The sequence below is a fragment of the Macaca mulatta genome, chromosome 10 (genome assembly GCF_049350105.2).
Source record: "Macaca mulatta isolate MMU2019108-1 chromosome 10, T2T-MMU8v2.0, whole genome shotgun sequence".
Lineage (NCBI taxonomy): Eukaryota > Metazoa > Chordata > Mammalia > Primates > Cercopithecidae > Macaca > Macaca mulatta.
Genome location: NC_133415.1, coordinates 57009009 through 57030805, shown reverse-complemented (window position 1 = coordinate 57030805; position 21797 = coordinate 57009009). Strand labels below are relative to the sequence as shown.

The 21797-nt window shown below is 40.3% G+C and overlaps 1 protein-coding gene and 1 non-coding gene across 2 annotated transcripts in view; both read right to left on the bottom strand.

The window, feature by feature from the left end:
* Window positions 1-16289, bottom strand: part of LOC106992403 (putative ankyrin repeat domain-containing protein 20A2) — an 83054-nt gene extending 66765 nt beyond the window's left edge. Inside the window, exons 1-6 of the mRNA XM_077949094.1 lie at window positions 15781-16289; window positions 11298-11412; window positions 10962-11135; window positions 6965-7071; window positions 5768-5905; window positions 3002-3057 (exon numbers count right to left, since the gene is read on the bottom strand). Of these exons, the coding sequence (XP_077805220.1) occupies window positions 3002-3057; window positions 5768-5905; window positions 6965-7071; window positions 10962-11135; window positions 11298-11412; window positions 15781-15983 (793 nt within the window). The 5' untranslated portion in view covers window positions 15984-16289. The remainder of the gene's footprint in view (window positions 1-3001; window positions 3058-5767; window positions 5906-6964; window positions 7072-10961; window positions 11136-11297; window positions 11413-15780) is intronic.
* LOC114670644 (U6 spliceosomal RNA) lies at window positions 4212-4318 on the bottom strand. The gene has a single exon (XR_003720345.1). It is a non-coding gene; the product is annotated as a U6 spliceosomal RNA (small nuclear RNA).
* Window positions 16290-21797: the final 5508 nt, after the last annotated feature.

Sequence of the window (21797 nt, the reverse complement as noted above, 5' to 3'; positions counted from 1 at the left end):
TACTCTGAATAGCTGCTTTCCTTCTAGGAGTCTGGAATTGGGGTACATGTCAGGGAGAGTAACCTCCATAGAAACACTTGGGTACTTAGTCTCTAATGAGACTCTGGTACTGGTAGATATCACTGCACATATGTTGTCAAAATGTGAGCCTGGGAGAATGAAGCAGATCCTGGGAACTCCACAGGAGAGAACTCCTGGAAGCTTGTGCCTGGTTTCCTCCAGACTTCACACGTGCACATTTTTCCTCTACTAATTCTGCTTGTCCCCTTTCTTGTAATCAAGTAAAGATCTGAGTATGACTATTTGCTGAGTCCTGTGAGTCTTTCTAGTGAACCACCAAACCTGGGGGTGGTCTTGGGGAACCTTGACACAAATGCATTGTGTAAGATTCTTATGAAGTTGATATGATATATGTAACTATAATCAGGTGGTTATTTCACAGAATAGCTTTCCCTAATCTGTTTTTCTTTTCTTTTTTTCCCTTGATATTCACCTTGGAGAGTCTTATATTTCTACATCTATCCAATCGAATAAAGCCATAAAAGGAATAAATGAAATGATAATGTCAGAAAATAATGTGAAATAAGCAGCAATCCTATTTTAACTGAAGAAAAAATAGAGAATCTAGGTGATTGACAATATGTTCTACAATATGAATGTTTCTAGAAAAAAATGAAAAGGTGGTCAATTTTCTGCAACTCAACTGTGCTTAATTTCTTTTTATAATAATTGTGCAGGCCAGGTGCAGTGGCTCACACTTGTAAATCCCAGCATTTTGGGAGGCTGAGGCAGGAGGATCACTTGAGTCCAGAAGTTCCAGACCAGCCTGGGCAATAGAGTGAGACCTCATCTATTAAACAAATAAACAAACAACAACAACAAAGAACCTTAAAAAGAAAATTAGCCAAGTGTGGTGGTGCATGCCTGTAGTCCCAGCTACTTGGGAGGCTAAGGTAAAAGGTGAAAGGATCACTTAAGGCCAAGAAGCAGAAGTTGCAGTGAGCCAAGATGGCACCACTGCACTCCAGTACTGGCAACAGAGGGAGACCGTGTATCAAAAATAAATAAATAAATAATTGTGTATCAGGCCAGATGTAACCACAAAAAACTGTAGTCCCAGCTACTCAGGAGGATGAGGTAGGAGGACTGCTTGAGCCCAGGAGTTCAAGGCTACAGTGAGCTATGAATACACCATGAATAGACACAGTATTCTAGCCAAGGCAACATAGAGAGACCCCATCTCCTATAATACTAATAATTGATTAATTGTGCATCATTCAAGTAAATTGTATAACTGGAGAAAAACATAGTACTATTGAGAATGTACTATAATAGTCTACTACTGATCATAGAGTCCTGTTTACTTGCTTCTAATCTTTTTCTGTGTTTCTCCTAAAACTGAAAACATGGTTCATCCATTAAAAGCAGTTCATCACAAAACAGGTCAAAAAGATGAAAGAATTGCATCCAAACTGTAGGATGTGTTATCCACCGCTCCCTGTGAACAGTTGGATTTGGTCATTAAGAATTAGCAGGACTAACTTTGTGTTTGTGTGTACACGTGTGAACGTGTGTGTGTATGTGCTTGTAAACTGTGTGTGTGTAAACTATGACAGATAAAACCATTTTGCTTGTGTAGGAATATGTAATATAATTTGTACTTCTCATGAAGGAATTGCTTTTATGTCTTCTGTGTGCAGTAGCTGTCTTCAAAAAATAGTCTCCTATTTGTATGGGTGCACGCTGGTTCAGTTCTACAGTTCTTTTTTTTTTTTTTTTTTTGAGACGGAGTCTGGCTCTGTCGCCCAGGCTGGAGTGCAGTGGCACGATGTCGGCTCACTGCAAGCTCCGCCTCCCGTGTTCATGCCATTCTCCTGCCTCAGCCTCCTGAGTAGCTGGGACTACAGGCGCCCGCCACCGCGCCCCGCTAATTTTTTGCATTTTTAGTAGAGATGGGGTTTCACCGTGGTCTCGATCTCCTGACCTTGTGATCCGCCCGCATCGGCCTCCCAAAGTGCTGGGATTACAGGCGTGAGCCACCGCGCCGGGCAGTTCTACAGTTCTTATTGCCATTTATTTATGGTACCAGAAAGGGATTGCTGAGTTCCTGGTTCTAAAGATAGTTACTTTCTTAGTGACACACATCAATATGTAATACAGTTTGCCCTTGAACAGCGGGGATTCACTTATATGCAGATTTTCTTCTGCCTATGCAACCCAGAGACAGCAAGATCCACCTCTCCTCTTCCACCTCAGGCTAATCAACCTGAAGATCATGAAGACCTTTGTCAGCATCTACTTATGCTTTATGAAAAGTCAATATATCTTTCCTGATGATTTTCTTTCTAACAGCTTCAATTCTCTGGCTTACTTTATTGTCTGAACACAGAATATAATAATGCGGCAAAAACAAAATAGGTGTTCATCAGCTGTTTTATGTTATCAGGAAGGCTTCCAGCCACTAGTGGGCTATTAGTAGCTAAAGTGAAGTAATCAAAAGTTATACTCAGATTTTCAACTGCACAGGGATCAGAGTCCCTCACCCCTACATTATTCATGGGTCAACTGTAATTCTTTATTTACTAAATATAAACAATTTATTATAAAACTGAAATAGAAGATCCATTCGTATAACAAGTCCAATTGGTTATAATGTGACTAGAGAGGAAACATACAACATACTAAGTTAAAAATCTTTTTCTTATTCATGCAAAAACATTATATAGGATTTTAGGGATCATAAATGACTTTTTTCAGACTATAATGTTTGAGATTATAAATGAGCTACAACTACCTTCTTAAATAAATCTGAATTTCAAACTAGTTAAATTTTAAAAATTAGTTTACATATGTATATACATATATACACATTCAATTTACACATATTTTTAAACTGGTCTTTTTTGATTAACACTACCTTAATCTTACATGTTACTTTTCATTTTCTTATCAAGAGCAGGACCACCAAGAGAAATAAGAAATTCACTATCAGAAGTCTTACCTGGTTTGTCATATTTAAGTATCTTCTTTTTATGTTCCAAAATTTGTTGTTTAATTCTATGTATACAAAAGTAATAAATAAAGTTGTTATTTTAACACTGAAATAAAAAATATTTACCAAACATATTAAATTCTAAAACCATTTAAGGCAATATCAGACCTAATATCAGAATTTTAATATCCCATACACTTCAAATTTTTAAAACTTACAAGCTTATAAAGCTTATAATTAAAGAATAAAAGAAAGGGAAGTACTCATAAATGGAGGGAGGACAGCTCAGTAAATTAACTCTAGTTAGCTGGACATCATGCAAAGTGTCCTGCACTCAGAATACATCCTCGCTCTGTAACCAATAGGTATTTTCTTTTCAGACAAGTTGCTTCTCATAGGCGCCATGGTTTCTTCTAAAAAATAAGGACTCTGCTACCTTAGGAAGATGTAATGAGATTACGTGTTTAAATGTTCAGAGAAATAGTAAAGCAATGGAATAATTTCTTCTTGAACTTGATTCCTGAAACCATTTTGGAATCCCAAATAAAGCTTGGTGTAGGTTCTAATATTCAAATATTGCAGTATTCAGAAGATGTTATTTAGTGCTAATTTTGGTTATTAGTTGTATTCATTGTGGCTTGTAATTCAGGGAATCTTACCTAATTCATAACTTACTGCAAAATTTATATATATATATATATATATATATATATATATATATATATATACACACACACACACACACACACACACATACATATATATATACTCATTAAAATGGATTACCTAATTGTCTCCCATCACTGAGTTCATCAATCACACCAAGGGCAGAAAACTAATAGGTGTCAAAACCCGGCTTGGACAACTACCACTCCTTCTCTACCTCCTCAAACTCTGAGCCAGCAGATCCATGCCAGGATGCTGGATCTCCATGGTCCTCTCCAACTAACAGACAAGACAGAACCCTGCTGTGATTGTTTTTCGGTTCCATGAAGGAAAGGCAAGTGGACATTTTTTCATTTCCAAGACATGTACTAACAACATGTAACATCCCCTAAATATTACTCAGCTCTGTTCTCCTTTCAGAGATCACTGGACATCAATATTTTCATAGTGATAATCACAATTTCAATATTGGGGGGTCTCCTGTTTTGGTTACACTCACACTGCTTCCTAGGAGCTATTCAACAAACAGTCAAATGACCTTCCTGGGACTATGCAAAATATGGAATGCTTTCTGAATCTGTGTGCCATCCCCAGGCAGCAGCCATGCTTATCTGCTCTGTATTGATCCAATTTTAAAATATGGGCTGTGGAAACAAGCACAAAGTCCTGTTTGATACACAAATACTCATGAGTCATGGATGAGGCTTAGCTCTGGTAAATCCAACTCACTTACTTTAGATTCTGAGAATTTTATTGAATGACTTCCTGTGAGGTGGAATTTTAAAATATGTTTAAAACTTGAGGAAGAGCTGCGAGTAGCCCAAGAGATTTTCATGATTATAGAGACACATTGCTAGAGGGGCCAACCGCAAGTTTGATCCCACTACTTGCTGGAAAGATAACATGGAACCTTCTGCTATCTAACCAAAGCTTCTACACAGGATATAAAAAGCCTCAAGGTACATATCTGATAGCAAAAGGGAAAGGGAACTCTGATCTCCCTGCAACATTGTTTGAACATCCCTGACTGTGGAGAACAATCCCAACTAATAGTGGTTAAAGAAAAGACAAACATGGCTTTCAAAGGATAACATACCGTGAAGGCCTAGGCTACGTCTAGCTAAGAGGTGGGCTCCAAATAAGATTTTTAGTGTAGGGCAAGCATCAACTTTCTCAGTATTTGTGTGGGTAAAGCTAGGAGGCCTAGCTGGCAGAGCAGGGTGCTGGGAACAATGACTGACCATAAGTACATAAACTAATAAACACCATAGCTTTGAACTCTATATAGGAATCACCATGAAAACTAGGGGGTCTGCATCAGTGAAGGCAACCTGGTGGCAAAGGTCAGTCATTATCAGATTGCAGGATGGGTTACAATGGCAGCAAAACAGCAAGCGAGTCCATGGAAACAACAGAATGATCAGAACGGCCTTTTTTCTCATTCTTCTGACTTGTAAAGAAAGATTGTCTTCCTTGAACTTAGGGAACCCCTAACCTTCTTGGAAAATTCAAAGAAGGAAGACACAGGAGACAGCCCGAGGGGACAATACAAGATTTTCTGCTAAATTGGACATTTCAAGACCCAATAACTAATTAGAAAAGTCAGGCCAGGCATGGTGGCTAGCATTTTGAAAGGCCGAGGCAGGAGGATTACTTGAGCTCAGGAGTTCGAGACCAGCCAGGGCAACAAAGTGAGACCTTGTCTCTACAAAATAATAATAATAATAATAATAATAATAATAAGAAGAAGAAGAAGAAGAAGAAGAAGAAGAATAGAAAAAGAAAAATAAAAAAAGAAAGAAAGGAAAGGAAAAGAAATCAAAGATGTGGCTCTTTTTATCCCATGCATGGGGATTATACTTAGAATAAAATGGACAACACTGAGGTCACTGGGAATAAAGGTGTTAAAAATCCTGAAAAAATCTTGCACTCTACTTTGAATTAACCTAGACTGCTGCTTGATTTCTGGCTAAAAGTAGACTAACTCATTGCTATTTCAAACCATCTGAACCAAACTATGAACTCTTATCTAATTATATAAGATAGAGTAGTTGCAATTATTTTAAACTTCAATTTAGTATCAACTGTTTTTTTGACATACACACTTACTTTGTCAAATGATGAGAAGCAGCGTAATCTTCTGCATCTCGTCCACACATGTCTTGAGTGAAGACATTAATATTTTGCTTAAGAAGGATGTTGACAATACCTGGTGAGTCACAGTGCACAGCAAGCATGAGGGCCGTTCTAAAATAACAAAGAAATAACTCCACTCAAGAACTTTAATAAAGACTTTTATAAACAGTTAGTTTGAGACACTTTACCAATTTCATATCCATCTGTCAGTGTAGACGTAATAACCATTTGCATGTACTAGCTTGGGTCTATAAGCATCTAGGGTGCTCAAGCGTTCATCTTTGTAAATTATCACCAAGGCTAAAAGAAACGGACAGCAGGGAAGCCTCTTGTCCCACTGGCGTGTGACATAATACAAGTTGATAATTTATAGTCCTTTGATGGCCAAGAAACTGTGCTGAGGTCAGTCATCTAAAGTAGGCAAAGATTTACATGAAGATTTCCCCATTGCTTTCCTACTCTGATATATTGTAATTGTAATCAGCTAGGGGTCAGATAAGAGTTATCTGCGGGCTGAAAACAACAACAACAACAATAATAATAATGACAATAGCAGTAGTCATAAACTAAAAGTCCACATTTTAAAAATTAAAAAAACTGCCAGGTGCAGTGACTCTTGCCCGTAATCCCAGCACTCTGGGAAGTCAAGGAGAACAGATCATGAGCTCAAGAGATCGAGACCATCCTGGCCAACATGGTGAAATCCCATCTTTACTAAAAATACAAAAATTAGCTGGGCATGGTGGCGCACACCTGAAGTTCCAGCTACTTGGGAGGCTGAGGCAGGAGAATCGCTTGAACCTGGGAGGTGGAGGTTGCAGTGAGCCAAGATCACACCACTGCACTCCAGCCTGGCAACAGAGCTAGACTGTATCTCAAAAAAAAAAAAAAAATTAATAAAACTAATACAAAACCCTTTAGCTAATAAAAGATTACAGTAACAAAAACATCCGATTATAAATAACAAATCTCATAAGAGAAGATTAATCCTACTATATACTGTTCTTTATGTGACTCAGTCTAAATATTTGTGGTCTACCTGATTATTTGTGGTGACATTTTTCACTGTATGCCAATAATTACACTAATCTTATTAATATTTCTGACTTGAGTGACTGTTACCACTCTAGAATACGCAGGCTTTTATTTTTTAAAAAAGAACTACTGTACCGTCTCAGCCTATCAACGGCATGTACACTTGCTTTGTTTCTCAATAGAAATTCCACCATTTTCTCTTTCTTGCAAATAATAGCGAATAGAAGTGGGGTATTATTGTCCTATAAGACAGCAGAAAAAATTAATAATTCACAAAATTACATATTTATGAACTGAACTGAAAATCTTCTCTAGGATTCTTTGAACTTCAACATACAATATAGAAAGGAAGTAAATGAAAAGCAGTCCCCTCCTTCTCACTCCTCTGCGCTTTCTGATGTGCTGCTCTTTGCTTTGCAAACAACCCTCCTCTGTCTCCCCAGATTAACTGTGGTCATTGCCAAAATTCACTGTAAACTTTTACAGTCCCAAGAATCCTTGCCTTGATCACAGCACTTAGCATGCTACATTGTAATCATTTCATTGTTTCCCTCTGAAACCAAGAGCTTCTTGAGGGCAAGGGCTGTATCTTTTGTCTCTATAGCCCCAAAACCCTAAGACATAGTAGCAAATATTTTAAGTTTTTTACATAAATTAATGAACTAAATTATTCTCTCTAAAGCAGTGTTTCTTAAACTATATTCCAAAGAATATTTGCTTTAGCAGAAGTATAATACCCCAAGAGAAAGACTCCATGACCTTCTGCATTTGCGAAGTATTACAAAATTGTATCTTACATCCAATAATCAATCCCCATTTCACAATACTATTTGTGGCAAATATTAACATTTAAGGAATTAAGAGTTTCAGAGAAACAGTTGCCAGAGCTTCCCAATACAGGTGGAGGATTCCTCTGGGTGGTACAAACTTGCTTGATTCACTTCTATCAGTGGTGTCAGGATGCCAGACGCCAATGTCAGGCACTCCTGCTCCAAAGGGGTCACTATGGAAATGAACTCTGAATTAAGAGAGATTGGCTTCAAATGCACTTATTTGCCTTATAAATAGTCCATGGTTTTTTTCCTAATACAAGAGAATAGATTTTTATCTTTACTGTTAGAAAGCTCAGTATGTTCTGTGTAAGAGAGACAGGTTTAAAAAACTTAAGAACAAATATTTGAAAAACCAAAGCTCAGTAAGAAATACTATTCTCAATTATAATGATAATCCCAGGACACTAATGCAGCTCTACTTTTTAAATCCATTTTTATTGGCTTCCACTTAAATGGCTATTTAAAATTATTTTTCATTTTAGGCAAAATATAAATCTGAAATAACAGCATAATGGCTTATCAATAAAAGTTCTCATACTGATCCATATGAATTATTTCTGGCATAATAAAACCAGTAAGTCACTTGCATTTTTAAAGGAGGGTGCTGAGGACAAAGATATAATATCTGCAATATTCATAAATTATCCAACTATAACCAGCAATAACCTAAAAAGGCTTCTAGGCATTCTTATGGGCAGATAATTATTTCTGGTATATATAAAGAAAAGGAGTTTTTAAAACTTCTAAATTCTAAAATTCAACTCCATAACAGAGGAATTTACATACTCCATAGACTATATATTACAAACAAATCTACACACTGACTTCAAAATCTTGAAATCTTCATCAAAATATACTATAACATAGGAGTTGTAAACTCAAATACTTACAAGGACAAAGGAAGGTTACCAGAGTAAGGGAAGTACTGAGGTGGGCACAATAGCAAACTGGAGAATACATGCCTTCTATAAAGGCGCAATCTCTGCACAGCAGACCAAACAGTGATAGAAACTCAGGAGACACCAGATTTGACTTTTTGGGATAAGCCTGAAGTCCAGATTTCTACACAAGTCTTCTAAATTTTACATGTTGATTCAACTTATAGAGGAAAATAAACAAATCTGTGTACCACATTAGAATATAGCCCTTGCTTTTTTATATTTACTATAAATGCATTATGAAATGGTTGTGTATAATCCAAGTATTTGCATGTAAAGTATTTTCTTTCTCTAGTATCATATGTTTTACCAAAATATGAGGTGCTTGTATATAATAAAAATTGCTAAAAAGACTCATAATACCTGCTTCAAGAATTTTTCTAACATTTATTCATTTAAAATATGTTTGTATATAATTTTCCCAGATTGTTAACCAAATAGATCATTGGTTCATAGGACTGCTAAAACAAATTATTAAAAGAATTCCTATTTGTATTCTTATTAACTTCATGGATTTCAGTGTTTAAAACTGCCATTTTGGTTATGATAAAGCTCTATACAACTAACAAACATACTGAGATAGTTCATAATACAACTTCAACTAAAAAAAAAGAGTTTAGGATTTGCTACTATTCTAATTGAGAAAGCCCAACTTGTAATGAAAATTTGTTGACACATAATCACCTGCATGGTGACTAAGAGACAACAAATCCTGACAGGGTCAGCCCCTACTTATTGAAAGATTACCCATAAGCAAATTTCTAAAGACTCTCTGAATGGTAGTGAATGATTCGTGGATAGAAGGAATGGTGTTATTCTGTCAGCTGAGGGATGTTGCCAATAATATTTCCTTTCACTTCCCAGTCACAGATGTAGAGAAAGACAGATAAGTCAGGGTAATATCATCAAACAGAAGAACTTTGAAGGATGTGGCACCTATCAAATGCCAAGTCTTCTAGAGATTTCTTACATTTTTGAGATACAGAAATTTATATATTGCACTTATCTATTCTGGGATTCTTAATCAGGAGTGTATCCGAACCTTGAAGGTTTTTTTAATTGGGTTTTTTTTTTTTTCTTTTTCTACAATTGTTGTTAGAGACCAGAGTCTCACTATGTTGCTCAAGCTGGATTCAAACTCTTAGACTCAAGCTGGAACTACAGGAACATGCCACTGTGCCCAGCTTCAAGTAAACATTTTTAAACATGTTCAGGCCTTATTAGGTCTATTACATCAAAATCTTCAGGGGAAAGACTATGGTTGTAGATTTTTAACAAAATGTCCTCAGGTCACTGTAATGCCCAATTCTGAGAATTAGTGTAGCAGACAATCACTTCAGTCACATCTCTCACCCACATGGCTAATGCCCTTTATCAGTCAGAGATGTGACCAAAAAGATAAAAGGGTAAGAGATAGAGTCATTTATTAAAACTCCAGTAAATTTTCCTGGGTATGGCTAGAACAGGGACAAGTAAACTCAAAATCCCACTTGATTTTGCTATTTATAAGCTCCTTATCTCCCACTTTTCCACCAAGACATTCTAGATTTGAGAGGAGTCTTTAGACTCTTATCTAAGTGGCAGTTTCTGCCAGGATGGGCAATAAGTCAGTTAATAATTTGTTCCAGCTTCTGCTGAAGTTTTTCTCACTTCGTCACCACATATTCACTGCCAATCTGGTTTCCTCAGAGTCCTCCTAAAATTAATCTCTAGGCGAGTTTCAACTCACTCACTCTCTTTTTCAAACCGAAAATTATTAGACCCAAAGCTAAAGAGCACCTTGTCTCAACACATAAACTAGAAGAACAACAAACTAAAAACAACAACAATAACAACAACTCTTCCTCGCATTTTCCTTCATTACCTGATTTCCAAGTGACCTGCATATTTCTGATTGCTCTCCTTTTCCCTTCCCATTTTTCCCTGAGAAATGATACGTCAGTTTTTCAGAAAATGAGCAGCAGCAGCAACATGTCCATTTATTGTAAGTTGCTTTAGTTTTGTTTGAGTTTTAAAATAAAGCCTATTTCCAGGGCATATTTTCTTTCCTGTGTTGTTTTACACTAATTAAGGAAAAAAAAAAAAAAAAAACACCCTGCATAGAAAAAAAGTTGAAAAGGTTTTACCTTTAACAAATTTGCAAATATTTTCCAAAGTGCATTTTATAAAGCTGTGCCCTTGAATGCTTCTTTAAAAGTATCAATATTTAAAACAAAATCTTATGCAATTAAGTTATTTCAAAATAACTTAACTTACATTTGCATTCGGGGAATGGTTGAGCTTCCAAATATAAAAAAATTGACCCTTACCTATGTCAATGATAAAACAAATATTTTTGAAAGAAAGTTGATTGATCTATACCTTGTCCAGTGCTTCAATATTTGCACCATGGGAAAGTAGTTTTTCTGCCAGTGAGGTGCTCTCACTGTACACAGCATAATGGAGAGCAGTGTTGCCGTAGATATCCTTAAGGTTTGGATTGGCACCATGTTTCAGCAAAATAACGGCACAAGCCTCTTCCTGGCAATGGATAGCCTGTCCGTATTAGACCAAGAAACAGATTGTAAATTCTAACAATTCAAAATACACATTCCACAGGTTTCACCAACTAGTTATATTTAAATGAGATCAATTCATTTTAATTCAATATATGTAAATCAAATCCATGTCAGGCTAAAAGAGTTGGCTCTAATATACCTGTATCAAGGGTGTTCTGTTTTCTTTGTCACAGATATCAATCTGGCACTTTCTGTTGATCAGGAGAGTTACCACTTTCTCATGGCCACTGGCACAGGCCAAATGTAGAGCAGTTCTACAAGAGCAAGAGGACTTTTTAGGAAACGGTAGTGCAACATCTCAAAACATACCATCATTCATGTCATTGTAAAAATTGAATAGCATGTTTTTCCTCTGCCTTCAAAACAAATACTTAATTTTTTTTAAGAAAGTGCAATACTTACTAGCTCTTATTGCTCACTGCCTTAATGACAACAGCAGCCTATTTGAATAGGAAGAGCTCAGTCTGTAGATTCAGTTCAACTAGGGCTTGAGTCCTACTTTAAACGCTGTCACTTACCAATTATTGCTTAGCCTTTCTGTGCCTCAACTTCTTCATCAATAAAGATGACAATAGTAGCTATCTCATAGGACACCATCGTGATGCTTAAATGAGAAGCTATGTGAAGTATTTAGAATAGTTCCTACAACAGCTCAATAATTGTAAGATTTTTGTTTTTTGAGACAAAGTCTCACTCTTTTGCCCAGGCTGGAGTGCAATGATGTAACTATACCTGGAACTCCTGGGCTCAAGTGATCCTCTATCCCCAGTCTCCTGAGTAGCTGGGACAACAGATGTGCACCAGCATGCCCAGCTATTTATTTAAAAATGTAGAGTAAGAACCTCACTTTGTTACCCAGGCTGGTCTCAAACTCCTGGCATCAAACAATCTTCTCACCTCAGCCTCCCAAAGTTCTGGGATTACAGGTGTGAGTCACTGCACCCGGCCAGATATTATAATTGTTAGTATTACTACTACTTAACAAAAGCATTTTAATTAGGTAGAATGACACAATTATACCTACTTTGCAGGATGGCTTAATGAATAGGTCACATTTTAACAACTCTGACATTGGAATGCCACTTATAATTCATGATTTATTATAACTCTAACTGGTAGCATTTTAAAAATTATCTTATTGATATATAAAATAGTGGAGCATCACACAATCCATGAGACCTTACATTAAGTAGAATATGGTAACTCAGCACTAGGGCAGTTCCAGGCATGTAACGGAAACTGAAATACATTTCAGTTCTTAAAGGGACTATGGGGAAAGAGCACCGAAATAACAATCATGCATTTTTTAAACAAATTAATTCTTTGATTTTCAAACAACTTGAAGTCAAAGGAAACTCATGAGTCAAATGAATTTGTATGGCTCATTTTATTCAATTCTTATACTTACAGAATATATGTAAATAAGACTTTCCAATGATTAATATTAGGATTTAAAACTGATAAACTTTTGAAAGGGCAGTTCAACGTTATCTTCTACCATTTTCTAACTTCAGAAATGCTTTTGTTTGAAAGGTGGGAGATAAAGTTTCAAGGAGATGAAGTCCCAATATTCCTATTGTAAATCTCTCAGCTTGTGCAGGCAGGGCAGGTAAACATGAAGTTTTTAAGGATAGAAGGGTCCTGAGAGATAGAGTATGTCTGCTACATAACAGGTACTCAGGTTATGCTTGATGCATAAATGGAATGAAATAATGGATAAATATAGCTGGGGAGTTCACTATTTTTAAATAAACTCCTATAAAGCAATATTTTTGCAATAGTAATTATTTATATGTGTTATTTTTTATTTTTAAAGAATACAATTAAAATGAAATTATTAATCTATCATTGTTTGAATAAATGGAATGAGTATATAAGAAAAACATGTGCATAATAAAATATATAGATAATAAAATCTGGAAACACAGATAAAAACATTCCCTTCTTACTTCTGAAGATGCTAAACATTCAAAGAAGATAACAGTACACACAATAATGATAAAAAGTAGAAAGCGAGAAATTATTTTTATCAGTGCAAGATTCATATTTCTCTCTTCCCAAGGATGATTCCATTAATAGTAAACTTTTACTAGAAGTTTTGTACATGCTCACTGCAGCAATCACAGATAAGAAAAAGGAAAAAAAAACACTTTACTTAAAATGCAAATACTCGCAGGGCGCGGTGGCTCACGCCTGTAATTCCAGCACTTTGGGAGGCCGAGAAGGGTGGATCACGAGGTCAGGAGATCGAGACAATCCTGGCTAACACGGTGAAACCCAGTCTCTACTAAAAATATAAAAAATTAATCGCGTGTGGTGGCAGGCGCCGGTACTCCCAGCTACTCGGGAGGCTGAGGCAGGAGAATGGCGTGAACCCGGGAGAGGGAGCTTGCAGTGAGCCGAGATTGGGCCACTGCACTCCAGCCTGGGTGACACAGCAAGACTCTATCTCCAAAAAAAAAAAAAAAAAAAGCAAATGCTCAGAAATTACAAATTTTATCATATTTGGTACTTTTTTTTTTTTTTTTTTTTTGCTAAAACAAGACCATAGTATGCTTCCGTATGTATAATTTAGCTATTTTTTTTTCCTCGCTGGCTATAGCAAAATACATCTTGACACATCAACTTACTTCTATACCTATTGCCACCTTCAATGGTCACATATTATTCCAACCTATGGATGCAACTGAAATTTATTTATAGGATCCATTCTCTGGGTTCTTTTTAAAATAAGTTCTGTGAAAACTAAAGTGCATATATCTTTATTTCCTAAGGGCATTTTAGTATAATGGAATTGATGAGTAAAGGGCACATTTTTTAAATGTAGTACTTACCACCAAATTATCTATTTGAAAAGTAATCAGCAACTTAAACTTTTAAGTAGCAGTATAAAACATCCTCACAAATATTGTGGATAGAAAACTGTTTGATTCCTCTTTTAAATTCTTATACCAGAAATGAGAAGGATTTTTTCCTGTATACATAAGTAACTTGTAGATCTGGGGAAAGGTACTTTGCCCACTTTTACAGTGTTTGATGATTTGATTTGAAAGAATTCCCTGTAAAATGAAGATGTACTTTTCATCGAATGTGTATTATAACTTTTCATCTAATGTATATATATAACTGATATATATAACATATATCTGGAATATGTATGGTATACATATCAGTAATATCTAAATCTTATCATATATAATGAACAATATAGGCTGGGTGCAGTGGCTCACACCTGTAATCCCAGCATTTTGGGAGGCCGAGGCAGGCAGATCACTCGAGGTCAGGAGTTCGAGACCAGCCTGGCCAACATGATGAAAGCCCCTCTCTACTAAAAATACAAAAATTAGCCAGGCTTGCTGGCACCTGCCTGTAATCCCAGCTACTTGGGAGGCTGAGGGAGGAGAATTGCTTGAATCCAGGAGGTGGAGGTTGCAGTGAGCCAGGATTGTGCCATTGGACACCAGCCTGGGCAAAGAAGCGAGACTCTGACTCAAAAAAAAAATAAAAGAATATAATGAATTCCCTATAAAATGAAAACATACTTTTCATCTGAAAAAATATATATATAATATATTAAATATTTTTCTAGTAAGCTCTCTTTTATTTTGTTAACTTTTTTTCTGAAACATAGTTTTAATTTTTAGTTTGCTAAATCAACCTTCACAATGTCTGCTTACCAGGTCATTCTTAGGAAGGCGTTTGTCAACATAAAATGTACCCGTAAAATAAGCATTTGTATTTTCTTCTGGTACTTTACTCATTTGCACATGTAAACATTTCAGTCTGTATTCCATCAGGAACTCATGTTTGTGACATAAAATTTCATTAGTTTTCTTCAAACAACAGGCACTTTTTCATTAATAATTCATCCTTTCCTACTCATCAATCCTTACGTATATCTTACATAATTTCAGTGATTCTGGGTTTCCTATTCTGTTCCATACATCTCTTTTCAGCTGTTCGCAAACAATTAATTGTAGAAATTAATAGCACATTTTGCTATCTAGAGGAGCAAGTGTTTTTTTACTCCATTATGAGATTTTTAAAAATGTCATCACAATAGTGAAAGACAGCAGGTGTCATATAAAAATGTTAAAACCTTGGTATTTTCATTCGGTCTATGTAAAACTGACAAACAGAGAAAGAGCTCACATTTTGAGAAAAATGTTCCTTTCCATTCAAGAACACAGAACCCACCTCCCACTTCCAAGTTGCTCTCTAAGAACCTTCAGTAAAGAACCTAGCTACACAGGTGGATACGGATGTAAAACGGACAGTTTTATCTGAGAACTTTTCGCCTACTGAAAATCACTCACGGTATTTTTGATAGAGGAATTAGTTCTCTCATTAGGCACCTCCTATAATGTATACAAACCATGTTTTAAAGGTGTTCCTTAAAAATAACAACACCGTATATGCTTAACTTTGTGAGTTAAATCACTCAAATTCTCCACCAATTGCTCCAGCCAGGGAATTATGTCGGATGGAAAACAGCTGAGGGTCCGCTTGGCTTCGCCGCTCGGAGGGTGCCCGGCGCCCTCCAAGGCCCAGTCCAGGGGCTGCGGGGAAGCCGGGCCTGGGGACCCCCTCCCACCCCGGACTGAGCCCCCGCTCCCCGCTACCTGTGCTGCTTGTCCAGGGCATCCAGGTCGCCGCTCCTGCGTGCCAGGCATCGCTCCACTTCCGCGGCGTCGCCCTTGACAGCAGCCTTGTGGATCTTCTGCAGTTCGGAGTCCCGGATTCGGTACCCGGAACCGGTGTAGACGTGGTCTATGGAGCCCAGGACCGTCTGGCCCCTGCGGCTCCCGAAGCCGAAAAACTTCATGGTAGTGACTTCTTCTCAGACCCCCAACCACCGACCGGCTCTTGAGTGGGGGCAGCTCCCTGTCACCTTTTCACCACCCCCCACCCGCCCCCGACGACCCAGCCCCAAATCCAACCCCAAGTCCCGATCCAACCCCAAATCCGCGATCCAACCCCCAGTCTGCGATCCCAAGTCTATGATGTACTCCAAAATCCGAGATCCAGCCGGGTCCACCACAGCCTTCAGCAGCGACACTCGCAGCCTCCGACCTCTCAGACCCAGTGAGCCTCGCAAAGCCGTTGGGCGCGCGCCTGCACCGCGGTGGCCGCCCGGCTCCCGGAAGCCGCTCCCTGGCTGCGCGCGCCGGCAGGTGGGGCTGCAGCTCCAGGCGGGCGCCACTGGGCTCGCGGGTTCTCCTGGGCATTCCCCAGCGGCCCCAGGATCCTAGGCGCGCAGGGAGCCAGGCCTGAGGAGTAGGACTTGTATGGCCTTGCAGCCGCCCCGCTCCTCCTCCGGAGGGAGATCGGGTGCTGGCAAGGGCACTTAGAGGCCACCGGAGTGGCTTCGCAGATAGCCTGGCTTCACGCTGAGGCTCTGGCCCTGGAGTCTGTGTGGCTAGTGTCCGGTAGTGGAAAAGGCATGGAGAGCCAGGAGCTGCTCCTTCCTCCACCCGCTCTCACCGGTGCCAGTGCCAGACTGCGCGGTTTGCAGCTGCAGATCTGGCACTGGCGCGGGATGGCGGAGCTTCCCTTGGATGTCCTCAGGGTCCCCGAGTGCACAGCCTACCTGGCCTCAGGGTCCGCTCCTCTTGGACATCTCTCTGGATCCTGGGCCCTGGCACTAAGCAATCTGTATCCACATGCATGAGACGGAGGGGCTGCTGGCTAGGCCGATCGCCTGACTTAGCTGCCTGGGCGTCTGGGCTCAGGATCCGCGCTGCTGGGGGCACGGGCCTGGTCTGGGGTGTCCAGTCACTTGCAGTGGCTCGTATGCCAGCGGGGGCTGGAGGCCTGGTACCTGATGTCCTCAGGGTCATGTGCATCACCCGCCCACTGGTGGGTCTGCTCTGACTTGGTCTCCTCCAATAACACAGGGGCTGCCGGGGTGGGCTCTTCGTGGTAACTGGCATGGTATTAAGCAGCAGGTTCCCACCCTGGTGCCGCTGCTGTGCAGATTGCCTGACTTGATCGCCCAGGCAGTGGCCCCAGGTCCGAGTGGCAGGTGTGCAGATAGGGTGAGGGGCACTGAGGGTCAGGGGGTTGCTCCGTCTTCTCTGCCCGTGTGCAACTTGCAGTTCTGCAGTTTTCTGCAACAGCTGAGGCGCTGGCGGGGGAAAGCAGAACTCCGCTGGATGGCGTCAGGGTTGCCGGCAGAGAGCACAGCCCGCCAGGCCTGAGGGTCCGCTCCTTTTCCCCTTGCTCTGAAGCCTGACCCAGATGCTGAGCACTCTGCCTGGATGCTGATAGCGCTGACTGATCGATTGCAGAGCCGGTCATCTGGCTTTGCCACTGAGGCATCTGGCCCCAGGATCCGCGATGCTGAGGGTGGCCAAGCAGTTGCTGCCCACGTTCAGGTGGCAGCTGCAGCTTGGGCACCGACAGGGATTGGCGGGGCTGGTACCTGATGACCTCAGGGTCGCCAAGTGCACTGCCTGCCCAGCCCAGGGTCAGTTCCTTTTTGGCCTGCGCCAACAGCGCAGGGACCATGGTGGCTCAGTTCTCTGTGGAAACTGGGATGGGGTGAGCTGCCAGTTCCTGTCCTTTGGCCGCCTGGCCAACTGTCAGACTTAGCCGCTGCGGCCCAGGCATCTGTCTCTAGGGTTGCAGTTACTTGGGTGGAAGTGGGGATCGGGGTGGGCGTGGAGCCTCACCAGTTGCCAGGCCAGCACTGCCTTTGCAACATATTCAGATGGTGGCGGCAGCTTGGCAAGAACTCAGACCCAGCAAGCGCTCCTACCCAAGTGTCAGTTCCCAACTCTGATGCCTCCACCCACAGAGCCCTGTCCCCCAGTGATATCCGCTACTCCGTGTCCGCTGTGCCTAGGGATCCCAGGCGGTCTCAGCGACACACAGCGAGAGGGAGGGGGCCCGGGGAACCATGGCGGGTATGGAGGCCCTGCAGTGCTCAGGATTCCTGCAGAAACGCTGTGCACTTGCTACGCTGGAGCAGGAGCAGGAGGAGGTCAGGTACCCCTCTAGAGTCTGGAGTCCGAGGACAGTCTCCTTCTTTGGAGGCCAATTCTGTTGCTGCAACCTCTGCCGCCACCAGCAGGGCAGCCGCTGATAGAGCCCCTAACCTGCCGCCCGCTGTTGGCCCCGGATAGAGCCCCTAACACCCTCCCCTCCTGACCTCGTGATCTGCCTGCCTCGGTCTCCCAAAGTGCTGGAATTATAAGCTTGAGCCACCACAGCCAGCCTCTTCTAAGAGTTTTATAGTCTTCCCTTTTACACTTAGGTCTAGGATCCATGAAAGTCAACTTTTGTGCATGACGTGAAGTCGGGTCCAGCCACAGTCTTTTGCATGTGGCTACCCTGTTGGCCCAGCACCATTTGTTGAAACGATTGCTTTCCCCGTGGAACTGTCTTGGCACCTTTGTTGAAAATTAATTGACTGTAAATATGAGGGCTTATTTCTGGACTCTCAATTCTATTCCATTGATCTGTAGGTCTATTCTTATTTAGTACCTCACTGTCTTGATTATGTAGCTTAGTATTTTAACAGCAAGTTTGGAATTAAGAAATGTGAATTCTGCAACTTTGTTTTTCCTTTTCAATATTGTTTTGAGTATTCTTGGCCCCTTTCAATCTCCATATGAATTTTAGGATCGGCTAGTCAATTTCTACAAAAAAAAAAAAAAAAAAAAAAAAAAAACAGCTGAGAATTTTGATAGGAATTGTGTTAGGTCTATAGATCAATTTGGGGTATATTGTCATTTCAACAATAGTAAGTCTTTTGTTTCATGAACATGGGATGTCTTTCCACTTATTTAGGTCTTCTTTCATGTCTTTCAAAAAAAAACTAGGTTTTAGAATATAAGTTTTGGAGTTTTTAATTAAATTTATTCCTAAGCATTTTATTATGTTGGTGATATTCTAAGTAGAATTTTTAAAAACTTCCCTTTGAGATTGTTCATTGCTAATATGGAAATACTTTTTTGTGTGTTTTTATATATTGACCTTGTATCCTGTAACCTTGTTGAACTATTTTGTTAGTTCTACCAGCTTTTTTTTTTTTTTTTTTTTTTTTAGTGGATTCCTTAGGATTTCCTATATACAAGATCCTGTTATTGGCAAATAAGGGTGTTTTTACTTCTTCTTTTCTGATCTGGACGCCTTCTATTTTTCTTTTCCTGCCTAATTGCCCTGGCTAGGGCCTCCAGTACAATGTCCAACAGAGTGGCAAGAATGGGCCCCCGCTGTCTTGTTCCTGACCTTTCATCATCAAATATCATGCTTGCTGTGTGATTTTTGTGTCTTTCATCAGGTGAGGGAAGCTCCCTTGTATTCCTAGTTTGTTGTGCGTTTTTATCATGAACAGGTGAATTTTGTCAAATACTTTTCTGTATCTATTGGAGGATCAGATGGTTTTTGTCCTTTGTTCTCTTAATATGTTGCATTACATCAATTGATTTTTGAATGTGAAACCAACCTCACATTCTTGGGATAAATCCCATTGATCATGGTGTGTAATCTCTTTCCTATGTTGTTGGATTTGATTTGCCAGTATTTTGTTGAGGATTTTTTTTTTTTGTATCTGTATTTCTAAGAAATATTGGTCTGTAGTTTTCTTATATCTCTTTCTGCTTTTGGCATCAGGGTAATGCTGGCCTCCTAGAGTGATTTGGCAAGTATTTCCTATTGATATTTTTTGGAAGAGTTTGGGAAAAACTGGTATTAGTTCTTCTTTGACTGTTTGGTAAAATTCATCAGGGAAGCCATCTGGACCTGGTTTTGTGGACAATTTTTCAATTATGAATTATATCTCTTTTTAGTTTTAGTTCTATTAAGTCTTGTGATGTCTTCATTCTGTTTCAGTAATTTGTGTGTTTCTAGGAATTTGTCCATTTCGTGTCTAGTCTGTTGGCATGTGGTTGTTCATAGAGTTCCCTCAGAATCCCTTTTATTTCTCTAGGGTAGGTATGATATCCTCTCTTTCATTCCTGATTTTAGCACTTTGAGTCCTTTCATTTTCTCTGTCACTCTTACTAGATGTTTGCCAATTTTGTTGATCTTTTCAAAACATCAACTTTTTATTTTGCTGTTTTTTTTTCTATTCTTATTTATTTCTGTTCTAACATTTTATTCCTTCTACTTGCTTTGGGTTTAATTTGCCCTTTTTCTGGCTTCTCAAAGTAGATCGGGCTATTGACTTGAGGTCTTCTTTTATAATACAAGCACGTACAAGCAGAAATTTCCCTGTAAGCATCGCTTTAGCTGAATCCTCTAAGTGACTGTGTGTTGTGCTTTCATTTTCATTTCATTCAGTAGCTTCTAATTCCCTTTGTGATTCTTTTCTTTGATCCATTTGTTCTTTAGCAATGTGTTGTTTAATTTCCACTTACTTGTGAATTTTCCAATTTTTCTTCTGCTACTGATTTCTAATTTAATTACATCATGGTCAGAGAATATCCTTTGTATGATTTCAAACTTTTTGAATTTATTGAGCCTTGTTTTGTGACTTAGCATATATTCTACCCTGGGAAGCATTCCCTGTGCTTGAGAAGCACGTGTCATAGTGTGTACCTGAGCTGGGAAGGGCTTGGTGCCGACTAGAACAGAGGGAGGGGAGGCTCAGTACAGGTCTGCTGGAAAGAGCCCCCATTCTCCACGTTCTTGGGAGGAAGCACACCCCAAAGGCCCCCGCAGCATTCCTACCTCCCTGGAGCTTTTCTGATCAAGAAGGAGTGTCTGGCCTGCAGAGGGGCCACCGCTGTGTTTGACATGTCCTACTTTTGGAAGTTGTACCTGGTGGGGCTGGATACAAGGAAAGCTGCCGACAGGCTCTTCTCCGCACATGTCAGCCGACCCCCAGGTGTGGAGCCTGGAGTTGGGGGGAATGTTCCTGTCTCTCCATGGGCACAGCTGCAGGTACTGAGATGACCTGGCAAGTCATCCTGTCCCCTCGGGCACCTGAGCACACTGCTCCTTGCCCTCACCTGGCCTTGGGCCCCCCTTTCTGGCCCACTTTGCCCCATCCCAGGCCCCAGGCCCTCATTACTTTCCTCCACCTCTCCCTCCCACCTTCCTTCTCCTCCTCACCTCTGCCTTCCTCTCTACTCTATTCCAGAAAGGATATGTGGCAGCTGGCCCTCAGCCACCTCTCTCCTGGGACTGGGGGGCCCAGTTGCCCCCATGCTCTCACAGGTGGGATTGCCAGAATTAAATAGAAACACAGGATGCTCAGCTACTTTTGAATTTTGAATACATAATGACTCGTTTTTAATATAAGTATGTCCCAAGCCATATTTGGGACATACTTGGGATCTTCATCTGCCTTTTTGTCACCCACCCACCCAAAAGCTTACGCATCCCCATCTTCATGAGTGTCCAAGGCTGCCAGAACAGAGGATCACAGACCCGGTGGCTTAAAACAACAGCAATTTGTTGTCATGGTTCTGGAAGCTGGAGGTCAAAATGAGGGTGTCTGCATCTGACACTCTGCAGAGGACCCTTCCTTGCTCTTCCAGCTTCTGGTGGCGGCCAGGAATCTTGGCCTTCCTTGGCATGCAACTGCATCACTGTAGTCTCTGTCTCTGTCACATGGCCTTATCCAGGTGTTCTTTGTCTCTCTCTTTTTATTTGTTTATTCATTTATGAGACGGAGTCTCACTCTGTC